General features: G+C 36.8%; 1 protein-coding gene across 6 annotated transcripts in view; it reads left to right on the top strand.

Moving 5' to 3' along the window:
* PPP1R13B (protein phosphatase 1 regulatory subunit 13B) overlaps window positions 1-18395 on the top strand; it is a 70047-nt gene that overhangs the window by 49541 nt on the left and 2111 nt on the right. For 3 of the 6 annotated variants that reach the window (XM_074868897.1, XM_074868895.1, XM_074868901.1), the window contains 13 exons: window positions 1371-1472; window positions 2504-2678; window positions 3065-3261; window positions 5027-5191; window positions 6024-6204; window positions 7895-8050; window positions 11420-11589; window positions 12424-12925; window positions 13468-14234; window positions 15823-15960; window positions 16041-16174; window positions 16860-17026; window positions 17912-18111. In XM_074868897.1, the coding sequence (XP_074724998.1) occupies window positions 1371-1472; window positions 2504-2678; window positions 3065-3261; window positions 5027-5191; window positions 6024-6204; window positions 7895-8050; window positions 11420-11589; window positions 12424-12925; window positions 13468-14234; window positions 15823-15960; window positions 16041-16174; window positions 16860-17026; window positions 17912-18111 (3054 nt within the window). The remainder of the gene's footprint in view (window positions 1-1370; window positions 1473-2503; window positions 2679-3064; window positions 3262-5026; window positions 5192-6023; window positions 6205-7894; window positions 8051-11419; window positions 11590-12423; window positions 12926-13467; window positions 14235-15822; window positions 15961-16040; window positions 16175-16859; window positions 17027-17911; window positions 18112-18395) is intronic. The other 3 variants (XM_074868896.1, XM_074868899.1, XM_074868898.1) reach the window with 3 other exon arrangements.

The raw sequence follows: 18395 nt of genomic DNA, 5'->3' as shown, positions 1-18395 counted from the left end.
TTAATTGGAGTTCAGGTAGAAAAAAAAAAAAAAAAAAAAAAAAAGGAGAAATCAGTTATTTTAAAACAAATATTTTCCTTTCCTGACTGAAGCTTAAAGAAACAGTTCTGTATTATGCATTTGTTGGAGAACTGATACTACTTAAGTAGGAATTTGATGTTAGGAATATGAAACAAGCCCTTCCAAGTGGCTGAGATACTTTGGTACCAACAAGATGTCAGCGGAGAATTTTACTTTTGTTAGACTGAAGTATTGCAGGGGACAGGTAGGACAGGATTGCTACAGGCAATTAGAAGTCAGTAGGGTGGGCCCAGAAAAGCAGAGCAGCTGAATCAGCTTTCCTCTGGGATTGGGTTTGATCAGATCCACAATCTGATGCTTGATTGATTGGGGTGGGGAAGTGTTTCTAAGATTGTGGAGTTTGGTTTTCTGAGCAGCAAAGAGGTGTTTGTCAAGTGTCCGCTTCTGGAATTTGTCTTCTTACACTGCACACTTTCTTGTGATTGCACAGTGAAAAAAGTGGTTGGATTGAAGTAATTTAATGTATAGATTTAAATTATATTTGTTGATATAACTATGAGTATACTGAAACACTGCATCCATTTTTAAAAATACTTATTTGGTCTCACACAGTCACAGTATAAATTTTAAATATTTTTCAGTAATTGCCCCTCTACCCCAATTCTGCAAATGATTTGTTAATTTTGAAATGCAAAAGGAGTGATAAAGCCCCACTAATATCTTGTCTTTTCCTTCAAAGTTCACTCAGTAATAGCCACTTACTAATCCAAAGGGGATCAACTTTACTTTCTTCACTTTGTACAGACTGTTTTTCACAGATTCTTACCTTAAATGCTCCAATCTGCCAGGAAATGTCACCATCTTTGGATGTGAACTTAGTGACAGCCTTTATCTCTCATGTGGTCTTGTCCTGCAGTAGGTAAATAATGCATTATTTACCTACCGGTTAGAGCTGCCAAGGCAGTTACACTGAAAATGTTAGGAAAAGAAAGAAGCTTCAGATTCCAATTACTGCTTAAAATACCTGCTTGCACGTGTGTTACCACATCTTAACAGAGCAATGTTAAACGTAGTATAAGGGCCTTTTTCTCTTGTTCGTTTTGTCTCTTAGTGTTTCCTCTCATCTGCTTTTTCACTTTTTGCTTTTTCTGTCCCTGGTATGTGCATGGTCTGTGTCCTTTATTTCTACTCTGAGGTTTCTTACTCCTTTCATAGGTGTCCATCATTACTCTTCCTCTGAGGACTGGGAAGAAGACTTTAGACTTCCTCTGAGGAGAGGGGATTTAGCTTCTGTTGTCAGAGCACTTAATATATGTCAATGCATTAATGTAACATTTTGTTTTCTGCAGGTTGGGAATCCACGCGTTGAGCTCACTCTTTCTGAACTTCAAGATATGGCTGCCCGACAACAGCAGCAGATTGAAAATCAACAGCAAATGTTGGTTGCTAAGGTAGTAATTGTGTACAGATCATAAAATTTCCTTCAACATACACAAGCATAAGTTTCATGGATACAGAAAAACATACTAATTCTTTCTAGATAAGCTCAAGAAATAGCTTGAGAAACCCATTGTTTTACCAAGTTAATTTTAACCTAGCCAATATACAACATTTCAGTGTAAATGATACTATTAACAATCTATGTCAAGCTAAGTCATGTGTCTTTATCAAAATACTGCTAGGTTTTATTTGGCTCTTTTGTGAGTCCCACTTCATGGTCTGTGGTTGACCAGGCTTGACTCTACGCTCATGATTAGAAGCTCAGTCACTCCAGTATAGTAATAGTGGTGTGAATGTGCCCACTTCATATGTAATCATGTATTACATTTCCAAAGTCTCTGAGATGTAGGAATCTAAGTATGTTCACAGAGTGGAGAGTAGGTTTAATGTTTTTGACATTGTTGTAGGTGTTATAATGTACAGCATGCATTGGATGCTTGGAGTACCTAGGAATCAACCTGTCAATTCTGCTGTTCTTTCTTGATGGAAATAATGTAGAAAAAGAAACATTTTCCTTGTGTGCCCAGCAGAAAGACTGTTATTTAGAACTGGAACATTATCTTACAGTAGGTCAGCTTGTTTAAAATGGTCTGTTGGACATATTTTGTCGTCTTTGGGAAGCTGGATAACAGCATTGGAAGGTCATTTTGCAACAGCAGGAAAAGTGTTAATAGTGTCAGAAAACAAATGCTAGAGGAAGCTTCACAGATGACTTTGAGCGTTCAGGCTAGGGCTGTATTTGCACATATATGTAAATTTGATATCTGGTCTAAAAAATCATGAATCTCTGCTCTAAAACAGATTTGTTAACAATGTTAAGAGTTGTTCTAGGAGGACTGATACATATTTTAACTAGATACAACTTTTTCTGATTTCTGGAAATAAAGAACCCACTGATCATAGTGATGGGTTTTTCTAAGTTAACTTTTTTTTAAAATAAACGGGTAACAGGCACCTCTTGTCTAAAACCTCATTTTGTCAGGAACAACGTTTGCGTTACCTGAAGCAGCAAGAACGGCGTCAGCAGCAGTCTGTTTCTGAGAGCGAAAAGCTTCAAAAACTTAAAGAACGTGTTGAAACCCAGGAGACAAAGTTGAAAAAAATCCGTGCCATGAGAGGACAAGTGGACTACAGCAAGATCATGAATGGCAATCTGTGTATGTGGAATTTTAAAGTAATTTATTTAATTTAATTTATTAGTCACTGCATGACTAGCAAATATTGACTAGCAAATACAGCATTGAAGCAGGATTTCAGATAGAATGTCTTTTGTCTTACAGAGGGTGCTGTGTTTCTATGAAATTCATATATGACATAAATTTTTGTTTGTTTTATATAGTCAGGCATGAAGTCAGAATAAGTCTATTCTCCATTAGGAAATACTATGACTGTTAGCAAATTCCCAACACATAAATATTTTATATGTGCATGCATATACTAGATGTAAAACTAATGTGTTGTATTTCTCAATACCCATAGAATTAAAAAATTAACAGCTGCTTTACTTCATTGTTTTTTGCTATTTTTATCTTGCTAATTTTAGCAACTGAAATTGAGCATATAAGTGCCATGTTCCAGGAAAAGCAGCAGGAGCTCCAGGCTGCAGTGTTAAAAGTGGATCAACTTACTCAGCAACTGGAGGATTTAAGGAAAGGGAAGCTTAATGGGTTTCAGTCTTACAATGGACAAATGACGGGACCTGCTGCAGTAGAATTAAAAAAGTTGTATCAAGAGCTACAGGTAAGCAACAGAGACATGCTGTTCGGATGATAGCTGTAGATTTTAAATTTTTATTACTGCTCCTATGGGTGGCCATTTGGTTCTGTGACATCTCATAAAACTGGTGTATTAGAATGCTGTTAATACATAAGATTGTAGTTAGCATATAACCCTCCTGAAAACAGATTTTCATTAGCTTTTAAAAACTGGTTTTGTTGTTGCTCTTACACATCACGATACAAAGTGTGCAAGTGTTCTGAAGGGCATTTCTCAGCCCCTAATACTTCAATACTGAATGTTGACATAATCTAGTATTTATCTGTCTCAAAAAAAATTTTTTTTAAATTCATTTCAGTAGTGTTCTATTTTGCAAAGAACTGGATGTGGCAAGCTCACTTAGATGTCATCTTAAGTTGAAGACATGACTGGACAGTGACTGAGAGTAAATTTAAAATACATTGTGAAAATACAGCTATGTCTGATGTAAATGAACAAAATACATAAGAATTAACATTTTAACAGAATCATCGAAAATATAAGCTGCACTGTAGTCACTGCACTATAGTGCACTATAGCTGCAGTATATCACACAGTATTCTCTGTATCACTATCATATATTTTCCTTGAAGAAGATTGTTACATCTGAAGTGTAGTTCTTGCATGATTAATTAAATATTCAATTTACATTGAAATTTTGTCCGGCTTTCATGTTTAAAAGTTATGGAATACTTAATTGTGTGCCAGTGTATCAGGATTTGAGGGCTTTTTTAATTTACTCATGTAATTTATTGTGATCAAGGCAACAGCTCTAGTATATATTTACTATTTCAAAATTAGTCTCACTCATTTCTTTACATGAGCAAATACAACATACCAATTAATCCATCACATGTTTTCATGAATTAGGAATAAGGGCTGTTTTTCCCTCTTTTTACCCTTTCCCCATTTATACAAGGCATGTATGCCTTTTCGAGTATTTCTAAGTGCAAAGATGCTCAATAAATTAAGATTTCTCTCTTGTGCTTCACAATGATCCCATACATGTTTATCAAGACTTAAATTTGCCTCAGGTTTTTTTTGCATGTAACATTACCATGAAAATTGGAACACTGAGACAATACTGTCAGACTTTGAAGGTATGAAAAAATGCCAATGGGAAAGCAAGAGAAATTATTATAAAGACTGTCATGGTTGATTTAAACCATAAAGGTAATCAATCCCCTAATCTACTGAAAACCTGCTGTGAAGGCTTCGGTTTAATTCCCATGTAGAGAGGAAAATCAGTGCCCAGTCCTTGCACTAGCAGTTCAGTTAACCTCCCATCCAGACATCAACAACTTTCATGTGGAACTGGAAACAGATTCAACAGCGTAATTTTTGTTACAAGTTTTATATCACTTAGTTTTCATGATAGTCATACTGTCTTGTTTCAACATAACTTTCAACAAACATTTTCTGTGACTTAATTTTTCACAGCGGAATTCAGTTTTGAAATGTCTTTATGCCTAATTCTTCAATCCATTTGCTATAAATGGGATGCAGTCTACATATATTTAATAGGTATCCGCTAGTTTATTAGGACATCCTTTTGCTGTTCTCTTTTAAGAGTTGTTCATGGTTGCAAATGCTAATTTGACAGGCTATGTGGAAGCCTAACATTAGAGACATCAGAGCAAGTTGCTGGTACAAATTGCTTTGGGTTTTTTAACACTGTATTAAAAAACAGCTTGACGACAGAATGAAGTAACTGTCCTAACAAGTGCGCTTTTTTTTTTTGCCCCCAAAGATTCGTAACAGGCTTAACCAGGAGCAGAACTCCAAGCTTCAGCAGCAGAAAGAACTCTTAAACAAACGCAATATGGAGGTGGCTATGATGGACAAACGAATCAATGAGCTGCGTGAACGACTATACAAGAAAAAAGTTGAGGCACGTCAAAAAGAAAACATTCCTGTAAGATAAACTGTTAAAAGGGCCACACTTCAGTTTATCAAGAGCCTATAAAAACCACATAGAATCTCACTTTTTCCCAGCTGAGTAATACAATTACGTCTAAAGAACCTATTTTAAAAGTAGCAGGCTTCTTAAAACTATTTTAAGGTTTTCCATAGATACCAGAAAACTGTTAGACAGAATGTGTTTCCTTTTATTTTTCTTTACGGCACAGACCATACTATATTAAAGATTGTAGTAGTTTATATTTCTAGGAAGGAATATGTGATCATGAGCTGTGTTTCAAAGCATGTAAGCATAAAAAGTTTGTTTTTATAAAATATTGATCTTCCAATATGGAAAATTGATACAAATATAAATGGTCTGGAAAGTTAGTCTTAATAGCTCTCTGGAACTTTGGAAAGAATTCAGTTGCACAGTAGACCATTTATCTAAGAACTAGAGAGTTCAATTCTGGATCTCCATATGTATTCCTGGCAGGAGGTATTGCTTTTTAAAAAAAGCCCATACATGTTTGATCATTTAAGAACTCATTTTAGTCTGTTTGCCTAAGAAAGGCACAGTGAAAGAGACCTTACACAGATAAAGGTTTCTACAACAAATGTATGTACTGTGGCTGAGAAATTTAATTTTTGAGGTGTTGATTTTAGGGAATCAAATTTGTACTTTCTACTACTTTTTATTTTTTGCAGAGGCATGGTGTATGATGACTTAATTATTAAGGTGACTTAGCTACAGTGCATGGTTCTAGATAATTAAATTTAGATCCTGTTCGTGCACAAATGCCTAGATTAAATGGAAGCTCACATTTCAATTCGTCTGATTTTTTTAGTTGAATCGTATTAATGGAACTTCATCACCCCAGTCATCGTTGAGTGCTTCAGGAAGGGTGGCAGCAGTAGGACCTTACATCCAAGTTCCAAGTGCTGGCACTTACGCTGTACCAGTAGATCCAGTTAAACCACAGTCTCTCACCATTGCTTCTAGCTCAACACATGGAAGATCAAAATCTGGTAAGTACTTAAGTGTGGTGTTTATTAATACACATGATTTGGGAAAGACTAATAAAGAAAAAGAGTAATCTTAGGAGACAGTGTTGGCATAATCTCTGTAGTGGAAGGGGCAAGTTTTAGATGACTTGATACTGTTCTGTGAATTACTCATTTGATATGAGGCATTTTTTGCCTCTTTCCATGACTTTTTTCTTAGGAGACTGAGTGTTTTCTTTGAAATTTCAATAGCTAGTACACTGCTAAAAGGAGCACATGTTCCTCCACAGATTCTAAGTTCTGTCTTTAATATCTTTTCGATTAGTTTGTGTGTTTGAATATAATAATGAAATCAACTTTGTGGCAAACTCTGTTATAAACTATTTACAGTCTGTTGCTTTTTGACAAGTAAAACAAAGCTAGTGAACGAGTAAAAAGCATATTATTTCTCAGAAGGAGACTAAATAGGAAAATAGAATAAAACTATGGGAGAGTTTTGCTCCAACTGAGGTAAGAGAATTTGTGGTGCTTGAAGAATTTCTGAAATGGAATAACCTTAGCACTGATGCTGTTTACTTGTTTCTGCCTTCATCAGTGAAGGAGCTGGCCCTTCAGAGTAGTCCCCAGAAATTCTCCAAAATTGGCTCCCATGTCTCCCATAATTAATAATTCCATCTACATTATAAAATATTTTTTTTTTTTTTAACCTTATGTTGGAGACTGAAGGAAGCAGGTCGTGGTATTTGTGCCCTAAGTTCTTATTCTGGCAAAGCTCACCTCTCTGCTCGCATCTTAGCAAAATCAGAATTCTTAAGAAGAGTTTAGCTACGAAAACACCCATAATATAAAAATGCCTGATCCCATTGGTTGAACCACAGGACTTAGTTTACCTGGTCTCCTAGGAGAGATCTAAAAATGAGATAAGCAGTGACCACTAAAGCAAAGCTTCTGCAGTATTTGCATATGTTCCAGTACTTAAAACTGAATACTCCAGCAAAGCTTGCAGCATGCTTCCAGATGGGGAAGAAGAGATGGAGGGAAGACAATCTGAACCTCTGTGTAGGAAAGAATCATGGACCCCAAGGTCATGAAGTGAAGCTATCTAAACAGAACTTGAAAAAAAACCCCACCAGTCTTTTCCATTCATATTAGTGATTTAACAATACCTTTTTAATTCAAAGGCTGTACAAACCCCACCACTGTGGTTTTATGGAAAACTCTTAAGAATATGCAATGACTTAATCGTGGGGTGAAGTGACAGATATGCAAGAGTTTTGTTTTCAGACATGTGGATTCCTCTTCCACATATGGGAAAGGACAGTTCATAACTTCACCAACCAAAAATAATTCACTATTTTGTAAATATCAACCTCAGAAGATAGGCATACTCACTTCTACACCTCCCTCAGGAGGTTACAAGACTTCTGAATGATAACTTTGATTTTATAAAAGTAATTATTCTGTCGTAGGATTTTGTGTTTATTACTCTGGACGTACTTGAATAAAGTTTTGTAAGATAGATTTATGTAAGGAGAAGCTTATATGCTCTCAGGAAGAAAAGACATAGAGAATTTTTTTTCAACTGTCGTGCTTTTATTTCTCATTATCTGAGTGTTCCTGTTCTGATTTCGCCATTGTCATTGTTATAATTTTTCCACCACTTTTTTTTCTTTCTTTTTCTGTGTAACTGGATCTGCCTTGGTGTGTCCGGTAGAGACAGACTGTGGGTGTGTGAAAAAATCTCCAGACACCTGGAAGGTTTCTGATTTAGACATAATAGTGGATCCTATTCTGTCACCTCCCACTTCTCTTCAGTCTGCTGTTCACAATGTCATCCGCCTGGCACCTACTCTCTTTGACACCCAGCACTGTGAGTCCGTAGATCATCTCTGGCTAGCTAAGAACTCAGTTTTTAATATGGACATCTGAGCTCTTGCATACAGATGCATATTAAACAGCATCTTTAGAACTTGGGTTGTGGTCTGGCATGCAGAAGATGCTGTTGAAATGTAAAATTGTTGAGCAGTTGCTTTTCGTCTTTGAAGGAAACAGATTTGCAGCAAATTCATCCCTGGAATACTGGAGTAGTGTACTAGGGATGAGTTTTCTTCATTGAAAAACCTTGAAATTTTCTAATTGTTATTAGAAAATTCATGATAATCACCAAAGCTTGTTTTAGTATATCTCAGATTAGAGAGATGCATTACATACAGGTTTAGCTTGTGTTACTTTGTGGGAAACTCTGAGTTTCCACGTTGCACTGGCCCCAGAGTTGGGATAAAAGCTCACTCTGTCAAAGTCAATAGCAAGAATCTTGCTGACTTCCATTGGACAAAAACATTATACTTGGCTTGCGCTTCAATTGCTGTAGTAAGCATCCAGGATTCAGATCTACAAAACTTTTTAGGTAGTCAGAGAAAATCCACAAAACCTGTTGTGTCTGCATGTCACTGTCTTACTTATGTAAATGCACAATGGACTGGTGAGAGTTGAAATGCACTGCGTGTTAGGCAGTCTTACAAGCAGCAGACAGTGGGGTATGTTTGAAGGAGAAGGTGAAGCCAGTTGGCTGAAATGGCTTTGGGGTGGCTCGGGAGCAGGAGGTAGTGAGGGCTTGTGAGAAGGGTGTTGCCAATCAGATGGGCAAGAGTGTCTGGGTCCTGTTCAGTCTAACCAAAGATAGCAGAAGGCAGACGCTGTCTGGTTGCCTCCTCTTAGCACCTATCGTGCAGGCTCTGGTGCCGTACACTGCAGTTGCAGATTGCAACAGCAGCTTAGTTAAGTGCACGAGATTCAGTTTGGCTTGTAGGAGTGCGAGAGGTACTCTCATAAAAAATGCGTGGTAGTTGGCAAGTCTGACAGATTGTAATACGAAGGACACGAAGGTGGGAAAAGTTACATTCTGATGTTTATAGAAGTAGAATTGAAACAGAGAGCTTAGAGGAGAGAGAGTCTGAATTTACTTCCAGTCTGTTACCTCAGAATCTGGGGATGAACATGCTAATGTTTGGAATTCAAAGGATTACATGAAGTTTTTGTATAACTATCTTTCTAATAGAAGAGTATGGGCTTGTATTTGCAGGTAAGATAATTAAATTCTTCGGGACTTCTGTTTCTGTATGTACTTTCTTAATAGCTAAATTTACGGCTAAAGATGCTTTCATGTTTAGCATGAATCAGTTATAACACCTTTTACTGATCTTCAAAACAAAAGTTTTGCTGAACCATAAATGTTAATTCAGTGCCTACGTGGAAAAATTGCCATTATTTAGGGTCAGAGTGTTTAGACAGTCATCTTTGTTGGTCTTGCTCTTGCTCTTGATAACCAGGTGATTAAGAATAAAAACAAACAGAAAACCCCACATGTCTAGTTCTTGGATGTTGCCAGTACTAAAGCTGGACCTCATTACTTCCTGGCAGTTTGCAAATGTTAAAAGTGATTTCTGGACTATATACTATATTCTCAGCGTAAAAATATGCAAGTGTTAGCCCTGTTTTAATGACCAACCACAAAAATACTCTTGCTCCAAAGAAATTCTTTCTCAGAATTCAAACACAGTTGATCTGAATTTGAAAGTTTAATACAATATAGTGTGTGTAATATTAAGGAATGGTTTGCACCAGTCAAAAAATAACTAGTATGTTATCTTAAATGCAAGAAGTATAACTTTTCTTTTGCTCACTTCAAAGTGGTATTATTTTAACAAGCCTACAAATAGGTTTATGAGCTAATAGAGTGAATTTGCACTCATATAATGAAAACATTGAATGGTAATTGTCAAGAAATCTTCAGGCTGTCATTTCCATGGGTGCGAAGAAAACGGATACTCAATAAAGAGGGTAAGGCTCCTGGATAGAAAATACTGTGGTGATGTTAAATTCACTGTGATTAGAATGTTCCCATGCAGCTTATTCTTAGATTTCTGCTGTACTAGACAGAGGCTGGCAAAGAATTCTAGAAATAGCCTTGCTGATTCTGTTTTCTAGGGGCTTAAAACTGAAATGAAATGGGAAACTTTTCCATTAAACACCTGATTCATTTGATATTGTCTTACTATGGGATCCAAAAATCTCAGTAAGTCTCCACACACACACGAACCCCACTCCATTTTAGCTGTTATCGTCTAGTAAAGTTAGTTATGTGTTGCATGTCATCTTAACTGATCCTAAGTGCTCCACTGAGATAATTACAGGCAATAGGGAAGGAGAAATGATCTCTGGTCTCCCTTAGAGTAAGAGAAACCTGAAGTTTAATCTTTTAAAGGCAAATCAAAGCCTTAGGATCTAACCAGGGATCTATTTAGTTACTATAAACCCGATATAATTATCAGGTTATTTAATATATATTATTTATTTATATATATATATTTATAGATAACATTATATAATATTATATAATATATATTATATTTATATATAATATATATGTTTAAATATATATATTTAAACTCTCTTGCTTACTTAAGAGAACAGAAACTAAATAGTCTCACACAGTTAATAAAGCAACATATCAATGCATCTAGGACTTCGTTAAGGATTTGTTGCCTATGTGTAGCTATGTATGGTTTTTTTGCATATGAAGAAGATAAAAGCCCATGACTTGTATCTTGATGCTGGAAGTTGAAGTTGTCAGCTGACTTTATAAATTTTTTTAACATTAAATCAGTGGGGCAATTCTAGTTAGGTGAGTATGTTGAGGAAAAACAAAAGGTAAGTTAACTGCCACTTCCAGCAAAGGAATGTATGCTTTTGTTCCACCCCACTGTTGAAAGTTTTTACACCCTGTTATGAGTGAATGAATCTAGTAACCATAGTTTAAATTTGGAGTAAGTCCACTCAGAGCTTACATAGACTTAGCATTTAGCATAATTTGACAGTGTCTCTGATAGTACCAAAAGAAATATTTTGATGAAATGTTTCTATAAGGATTTTTGCTCTGAACTTGTTTGCCTTTTAATAGCAGAATATGCAATGCTCAAACCAAAATTTTAACCATCTCTCTTTCTATAGAAATTTTCAATGCAATTTGAATGTGTCAAAGGGTAACAAACAGCATATTATATGCAGTGATTGGACTTTCAGTATCAACTTCCGAATCAAACACTAATAGTGATTTATCTCATTTCTGAAATCAAATTAATCCTGTTGTAATTAAGTTATTCCATTTCACGTGTTGTTTTGCTTGTTTACAGTGGTGGTGTGGATTATCTTAAATATAGTATTTTTGTCTGTTTTCAAGCTAATGATGGAAATTGGCCAATGCTTAAACAGAGCACTACCCCTGTGGTAAAACCCCCTCAGATCTCCAACACAGACTGGAAAGAATCGAGCATGGATACTGCTTTAAAACAAGGAACTATATCCAGCCAGCCTTTGCCAACTTCAGTATTAGGAAGTACTGATAAGCTGGTGGGTTTCATGTGTGATATATTTATAGATTTGTTTTGCTGAAATTATGAACCTTTGGCTTCCATAAATGAATTCACTTCATTCCATTTCCCTGATGATGATTATTTAAAAAATCATAAAGAAAATTACCTTTGCATTCCTCCTGTTCCTTTGTGTTCTTACCACATTACAATTTATATATTTTTTTCAACTTCAGTAGTTCCTATTCCTTCCTGTTCTTTTATGTATCTGGTCTCCCCTTTTCCCTCCTTTTGCTTCTCCTAATCATCTCTTCCACCTTCCTATTTTTCTAATCAAAATCTTCATTACTCTTTTTCCTTGGTGTAGATGATCACTTTTTCAAGTGTGTGTTTAATGACAAAAATCGTCATTAAATCCATCCTTGAGTGAGTCCACTCATGTTGTCTGTCTGCACTGTTGTTCTAGTACTTTATAAATGCTTTAAGACTGTAATCTTGAAAAAATAAGGACTTGTCTTTAAATAGTTTTGGTAAACTCTGTTATCACACTATATATTATCAAGTACATTATCAACTAGATACTGACATCCAGAACCTAGAACAAGTTATTCAGGCTTTGAAAGTATGTAAATAGTTTAGATTCAAATTAATGTATTGTAGCTGAAGATGCCTTTAAACAGTGGCCTCTGTCTGATGTATGATGAGATGTTGTGAAACTCAGGTAGAATCATATCTAGTGATTAAGGAACACAAATTGTTTATATCGACTCCTTTGCTGTCACACAAGATTCTTAGTACATTGAATGAGGAATATTCTTGCTCACACGTATTTTATTTAATTAAATGGTATATACCATTTATTGTTCTTACATAGGGTCTTGACCTGGGGAAGGTGCCACCAACAGTTCCTGGTGTAAGCAAGCAGTTGCCTCAAAACTATGGGACATATCCAAGTCCAGTTCCCTTAGGAACAGGTTCTACAAATTCTCTAGAGAGAAGGAAGGATGGCAGCCTGCCCAGACCTGGCACCAGTATAACAAATCGGCAAAGACCTGTTCCACTTCCGCCGCCAAGCAATGTACATCAGCCCAGTTCTTCACAACAGATTCAGCAGAGAATTTCTGTACCTCCCAGCCCTACGTATCAACCTTCCGGTCCCCCCTTGTTTCCAGGAGGAGATGGCAGGCCAGAACTCCCTTTAACTGTGGCAATCAGACCTTTCCTAGCTGATAAAGGATCAAGACCTCAGTCTCCCAGAAAAGGGCCACAGACAGTGAACTCCAGTTCCATCTACTCAATGTACCTTCAGCAAGCAACACCACCAAAGAATTATCAACAAGCTGTATACAATACCTTAAATAAGTCAGTAAAAGCAGGTAGAATATATTTTGCTTTATTTTTTTTCCTTTGACTATTAAGATCTACTTCTTGGGCTTAGTTTACTTTCCATATCAATTTGAAAAAATTGTTTAAATCCATGAGAAGAGGAAGGATATTTTTACATATGCAGCATGGCAAAAAAATGATCCCATATATTTTTGGGGTGATAAGTATACATTTAATTACCTTTTATTTAAAGTAAGATGCAATTAGAACAATACAGTCTGGATACTCTACCAATACTTTCAGAAAAACAAGTGTCTGGAGAGGAGAGTGTTTCTCCTCTTACCGTTTCCTCATGAAAGAGGCAAAACATGCCAGGTGTTACTTGTAGCTTATAATTGTAAGAAGCATCACCATCACCAACAGGTGAATATTTCTGTTTTGATAGGTTCCAATATAATTAATTTGATTTTTTTTTTCTTTCTGTATTACTGTCAAACAAGTAGCAACAGAGGCATACACAGTTTATTTGCAAGTATTTTATTACATAATTTGAGAACAGTTCTTCACTGTTTTCCATCTTTCTTTTCTTCAGTGTATGGAAAACCTGTATTACAATCTGGTTCGACTTCTCCCTCACCCTTGCCATTCCTTCACGGTTCTTTGCCTGCCCAGACTTCCTCACAGCCACAATCTCAGCCTCAGACTGAAGTCTCTGAAAAAGATCAAGAGCTGGAAAATGCTCCCCCATCCAGTGAAAATAGCAATGTGGAAAACATTCCTCGTCCTCTCAGTCCTACTAAGCTCACACCAATTGTGCATTCACCCCTACGATATCAAAGCGACGCTGACCTTGAAGCTCTGCGAAGAAAATTGGCCAATGCTCCTAGGCCGTTAAAGAAGCGTAGTTCTATCACTGAACCAGAAGGCCCAAGTGGACCAAATATACAAAAATTATTGTATCAGCGCTTTAATACTCTTGCTGGAGGAATAGAAAGTGCTCCTTTTTATCAGCCAAGCAATCCACAGGACTTCATAGGCATCTTAGCTGATGTTGATAATGGTAACGCTAGTACCAATGGCAATATTGAAGAACCTATTTCTGTGCAACCTACAGTTCCTCTTCCTGATGAGCCACCCCCTTCGTCAGATGCCAATGATAATGAATTACCTTCTCCTGCTACTGAGGAACTGGTAAGCACTGAAACCACAAATCAAACATCTGAGACAACTGAAGATAACAACAACAATCCTGCTATAGTTCCTTCTACTGAACAGTCATCCAGTCCCACGCCTGAGGTCAGTTCTCCAGTAGAAGATGAAGCTCCTTTACCACCTGCTCTTCCTCCTCCAATTCCTCCAGTAAGTAACAAAGCAAAAAACCAGTTTTGTGAACTGTAGAATAAGCTGTGTGTTTAAGCATAACTGGAAGGTGGTAAGCTTATGCTAAATTGTATGGTTTGCACTTCAAGTTTCATGATACTAGAAGAAAAGAAAACCCGGGGGGTCCAAGGAGAATTCTGATGGATTAGTTTCTTTACTGCTGTAGCTGTTAAATAAGGAAAATATGCATACAGGCAACAGGAGGTTCTGTATGTACTTTAGGTTGTAGAACTTTCTGGGGGGTATACTCTTGTTGTAGAACTAATTCTGGAATCTGAGATTCCATTAGAAAATATTTTTTCATTTCCTGGGGCCTACAAAGATAAATATTTGTATGAAACTAAGGGTAAGCTATGTCAGGGGGAAGCTTTTTATTTGCAAGCAAGCTGAAATAACTGTTCTGGGAGAAGCGCACTCCTTTTCCCCTCTCAGCAGAGAGATGCGAGACCAGGGCTAACACCAGTAGCAACACAGCTGACTTGCTTTAGCAGAAATGTTTTTCTAATGGGCTTATGACATAATTTGAATTGCTTTCAAAGTCCCTCCTCCAGCTGCACCAAAATCTTTTAAATATTTGTCATTACCAAAATCTACAGCATATGGAGAATCGAAAATAGGGAGAAAACTGTTTTGTGGGTTTTTTTCCCTTTTGTTGATGTGACTCACTTTAACATTGGTTTCAAAGAATATCTCCACTTTTTGAGTCATGCAGGGACCTTGCATTCCTCTGACAATCTGACGGCAGCGTGCACAGGGCCTTGTATGCATTTTCCATGAGCACCACTGGGCCAGGATACTTCCGGGAGAATGGAATATGCTAGGAACATATACAATGCATACTGTGAGAGGTTTATTTTCTGAACTGAAATAGCCACACTAAATAGGAGCATAGATGAAAATGGATCTTACAGTGCTAGAGACTAAAAGCATTCTATAAAAGCTGAAATTAGTAATAGAATTTTTTTTTCTGGAAAGTGTCAAGGGCACATGTGAATAACTCAGAATATTCTCAAAACACATGTAAATGGGTTTCAGATCTTGAGAATGCTTCTTCTGATAATATCAGCTAGAATGTCACATAAAATAGCTCCACGGTCTGTACTTTTCTTCCCACAGCAAAACTCTTGTCCATACTGACCTACAGCAGATACTATCACTAATTCAAGGCAAAGATTCCTCTGAGTAGAGACTCAGGCTTAATTGTGTCATGCTTTCTAGTCTAAGCAAAAGTTCTGACAGTGTCTCAGTCCACAGAAGCACATTCAGCTTATATTAGATACAATTAAGATAGTGGTGCTCACAAACCATTGACTTAAGTACTTTGTTCCTTGTACTACCTTTAATTAGAAACTTCTAAATTATATTAGCATGCTTTTTCATTTTTTTAACTGAGTAACATGCAGTAAGATAGCAGGCCTTTTATTTAGAGACTTTATAGTAGAAATATTTATAGTTCTAATTACCGTTTAAGGAGGATGGGATTCTTAATCTAGTCAAAGAATAACTGAATTGTTTGTAATACTTATGCAACCCGAAATGATGCCTTCCAACCTTCATCTCTACTCAGATAAAACGTACCAACTTGAAGAAACCTAATTCAGAAAGAACAGGCCATGGTTTGAGAGTGAAGTTCAATCCGCTGGCCCTCCTCCTAGATGCTTCTTTGGAGGGAGAATTTGATCTTGTACAACGAATCATATATGAGGTGAGCTTCTGAACAATGGCAGCTTCTTCAAATATTTAGGGGGGAAAAAAAAGTGCTTAACTCTTTTATGTTTTCAATAGGTTGATGATCCCAGTAAACCAAATGATGAAGGAATTACACCTTTACATAACGCAGTGTGTGCTGGTCATCACCACATTGTGAAGTTCCTGCTTGATTTTGGTGTAAACGTAAACGCAGCAGATAGTGATGGGTGGTAAGTGTCAAGATTTTTAAGTTAGCGTCTGGGAGAAACACTACTTTGAGGCACATTCAAAATTCAGTCAAGATGTGTTTTGGGAACAATTTCCTTCCCCTGTGCAGACGAGCACTTTCTAACCTCTGGGTGGTGACGAACTCAAGTGTAAGGTTACACTGTGTTCAACTCACATGCAAGCACACTTAAATCACAAAGTTTTACTACATTTTGGTTTTACGTAGTGGTATAGTTGCATTTCTTGTTCAGATGCTGGAATGATTAAACTGTACATAAGAAATGACAAAAGTTAATGTTTAAGATTTTGGTGTTCTTGAATCTAGCCTTACAGGTATATGTAGCACTTCTGAAGCGTTTGGAGGGGATGTGAAACCTTGCTGTGCTGATCTGTTTTGCCCTCACCTTTGTTGTACCTGTCAAATTTCTTCATATTGGAAAACACCCTTTATACCCAGCAGCTTTGCAAGCTGTGAAAATCGACGTTTTTGCTAGTATCTAATTTATAATGTTACTGGAGTCAGGTAAATCCTGGGATCCACTCCAGTTGCTTGACAGGTTTTGGACAATGCATACGTAAAGAACAATTTCCTTTAAAAATAGACAGGCTAAACTTTATATTGCAAGCCAAAATAGTTAGGATTCATGGAAGTTTATTTTTTCGGTGTACATTTTTGCTTTATTTCAGGACACCCTTGCATTGTGCTGCTTCTTGCAATAGTGTTCATCTCTGTAAACTACTGGTTGAATCTGGGGCAGCTATTTTTGCTTCAACTATAAGTGATATAGAAACTGCTGCAGACAAGTGCGAAGAGATGGAAGAAGGTTATATTCAGTGTTCTCAGTTCTTGTACGGTAAGCTGTGACAATGCTTCACAAACTGTTTTAGCTTTTCTGAAATTCATTCCTTTTGTCTCTGATCTGCATGGAGCATCTGTTTAGGCCCCAGGCTTGACAGTACTGCCCATCACCTACCTGGTCTTTCAAAATGCTAAAAACAAAATAGTCTTTTCACTATGTTGCTCATAGTTCTTCTGTTCTTTGAGCTACTTCACAGGGTCCTTCTAATGTTACAGATTTTTAAAGTTTAATTTGGCTTAATTTCAAGGAAATGCTTCCATGGGGAGGTTTTGACAGTCAGTTGTCAAGTGTCTTGACAGAGATACTTTAACTTCCAGGTGCACAAATTTCTAGTAGATCACATGAAGAAACGCATATACTTTATGAATAATTAACTTACAGAAATGTATTTAGTTACTAAGATACATTTTACAAGGAAAGTACCTTGATGGAGCAGACAAATTTTTACTTCACATCAGAGGATATAAGCTTCATTAAGGTTCTATATACCTGACACTGCAGATTTTCAAAAGCTTCAAATGTTACTGTGTGAGGCCTGCTGTAGAAAGCAGGCCTGTGTGAAATACAGCAGCAGTTCTAGAAGGCTGCTTTGCTCACACATTTGTAAAACTATTTTTATCCTCATGTGAGTAAGAGATTGTAAAGCTTCTATTGCATATATAATTAAAAAAACCCTCATGCTCTGACTTGGTTTAAAATATTCCGTAAAATTTGGTTTTATCATGCATTTAAATTTTAATCATGGAAGTGCTGAAAATTGTTCATGAAATTTTATTAGTAAGAGACTAATATTTGGGTCACAGTGTCCGTACTAGAAGTCACAGAGGGAAAACCAGGATATTTTACCATCTAGTGTGTTCTCTAATTTGTTGTTAACAGGAGTGCAAGAGAAGCTGGGTGTGATGAATAAAGGGGTGGTGTACGCTCTGTGGGATTATGAAGCCCAGAATAATGACGAGTTGTCATTCCACGAGGGCGATGCCATTACTATTCTAAGACGCAAGGATGACAATGAAACGGAGTGGTGGTGGGCCCGCCTCAATGATAAAGAAGGCTATGTGCCTAAAAATCTTCTTGGGGTAAGTTCTTAAGTTGCCTTCTCTTCTATTTTTCACTTCCTCCTGAAGTAAGAACACAAGATGGATCTTTGGTCAGAATCTCTCTGTGCATCATCTGGATACACTGCTATGAAGTGGTACAAAGCAGATTATCCTTATTCTCTCTGGCCTCTGTGGCATTGTAAACAAAAAGGAGAGGCTATTGTTAAATTAGTGCTGGGTTTCATTTGGCAAGTTACTATATTTAGTACCATTTAGGCTCTAATATTTTTTCCCCTTGGCTAAATATAGGGCCCCTCTGTAAA

Source organism: Strix uralensis, chromosome 4, assembly GCF_047716275.1.
Source record: "Strix uralensis isolate ZFMK-TIS-50842 chromosome 4, bStrUra1, whole genome shotgun sequence".
Lineage (NCBI taxonomy): Eukaryota > Metazoa > Chordata > Aves > Strigiformes > Strigidae > Strix > Strix uralensis.
The sequence above is the reverse complement of the archived record's forward strand: the minus strand, read 5'-3'. Positions and strand labels throughout refer to the sequence as shown.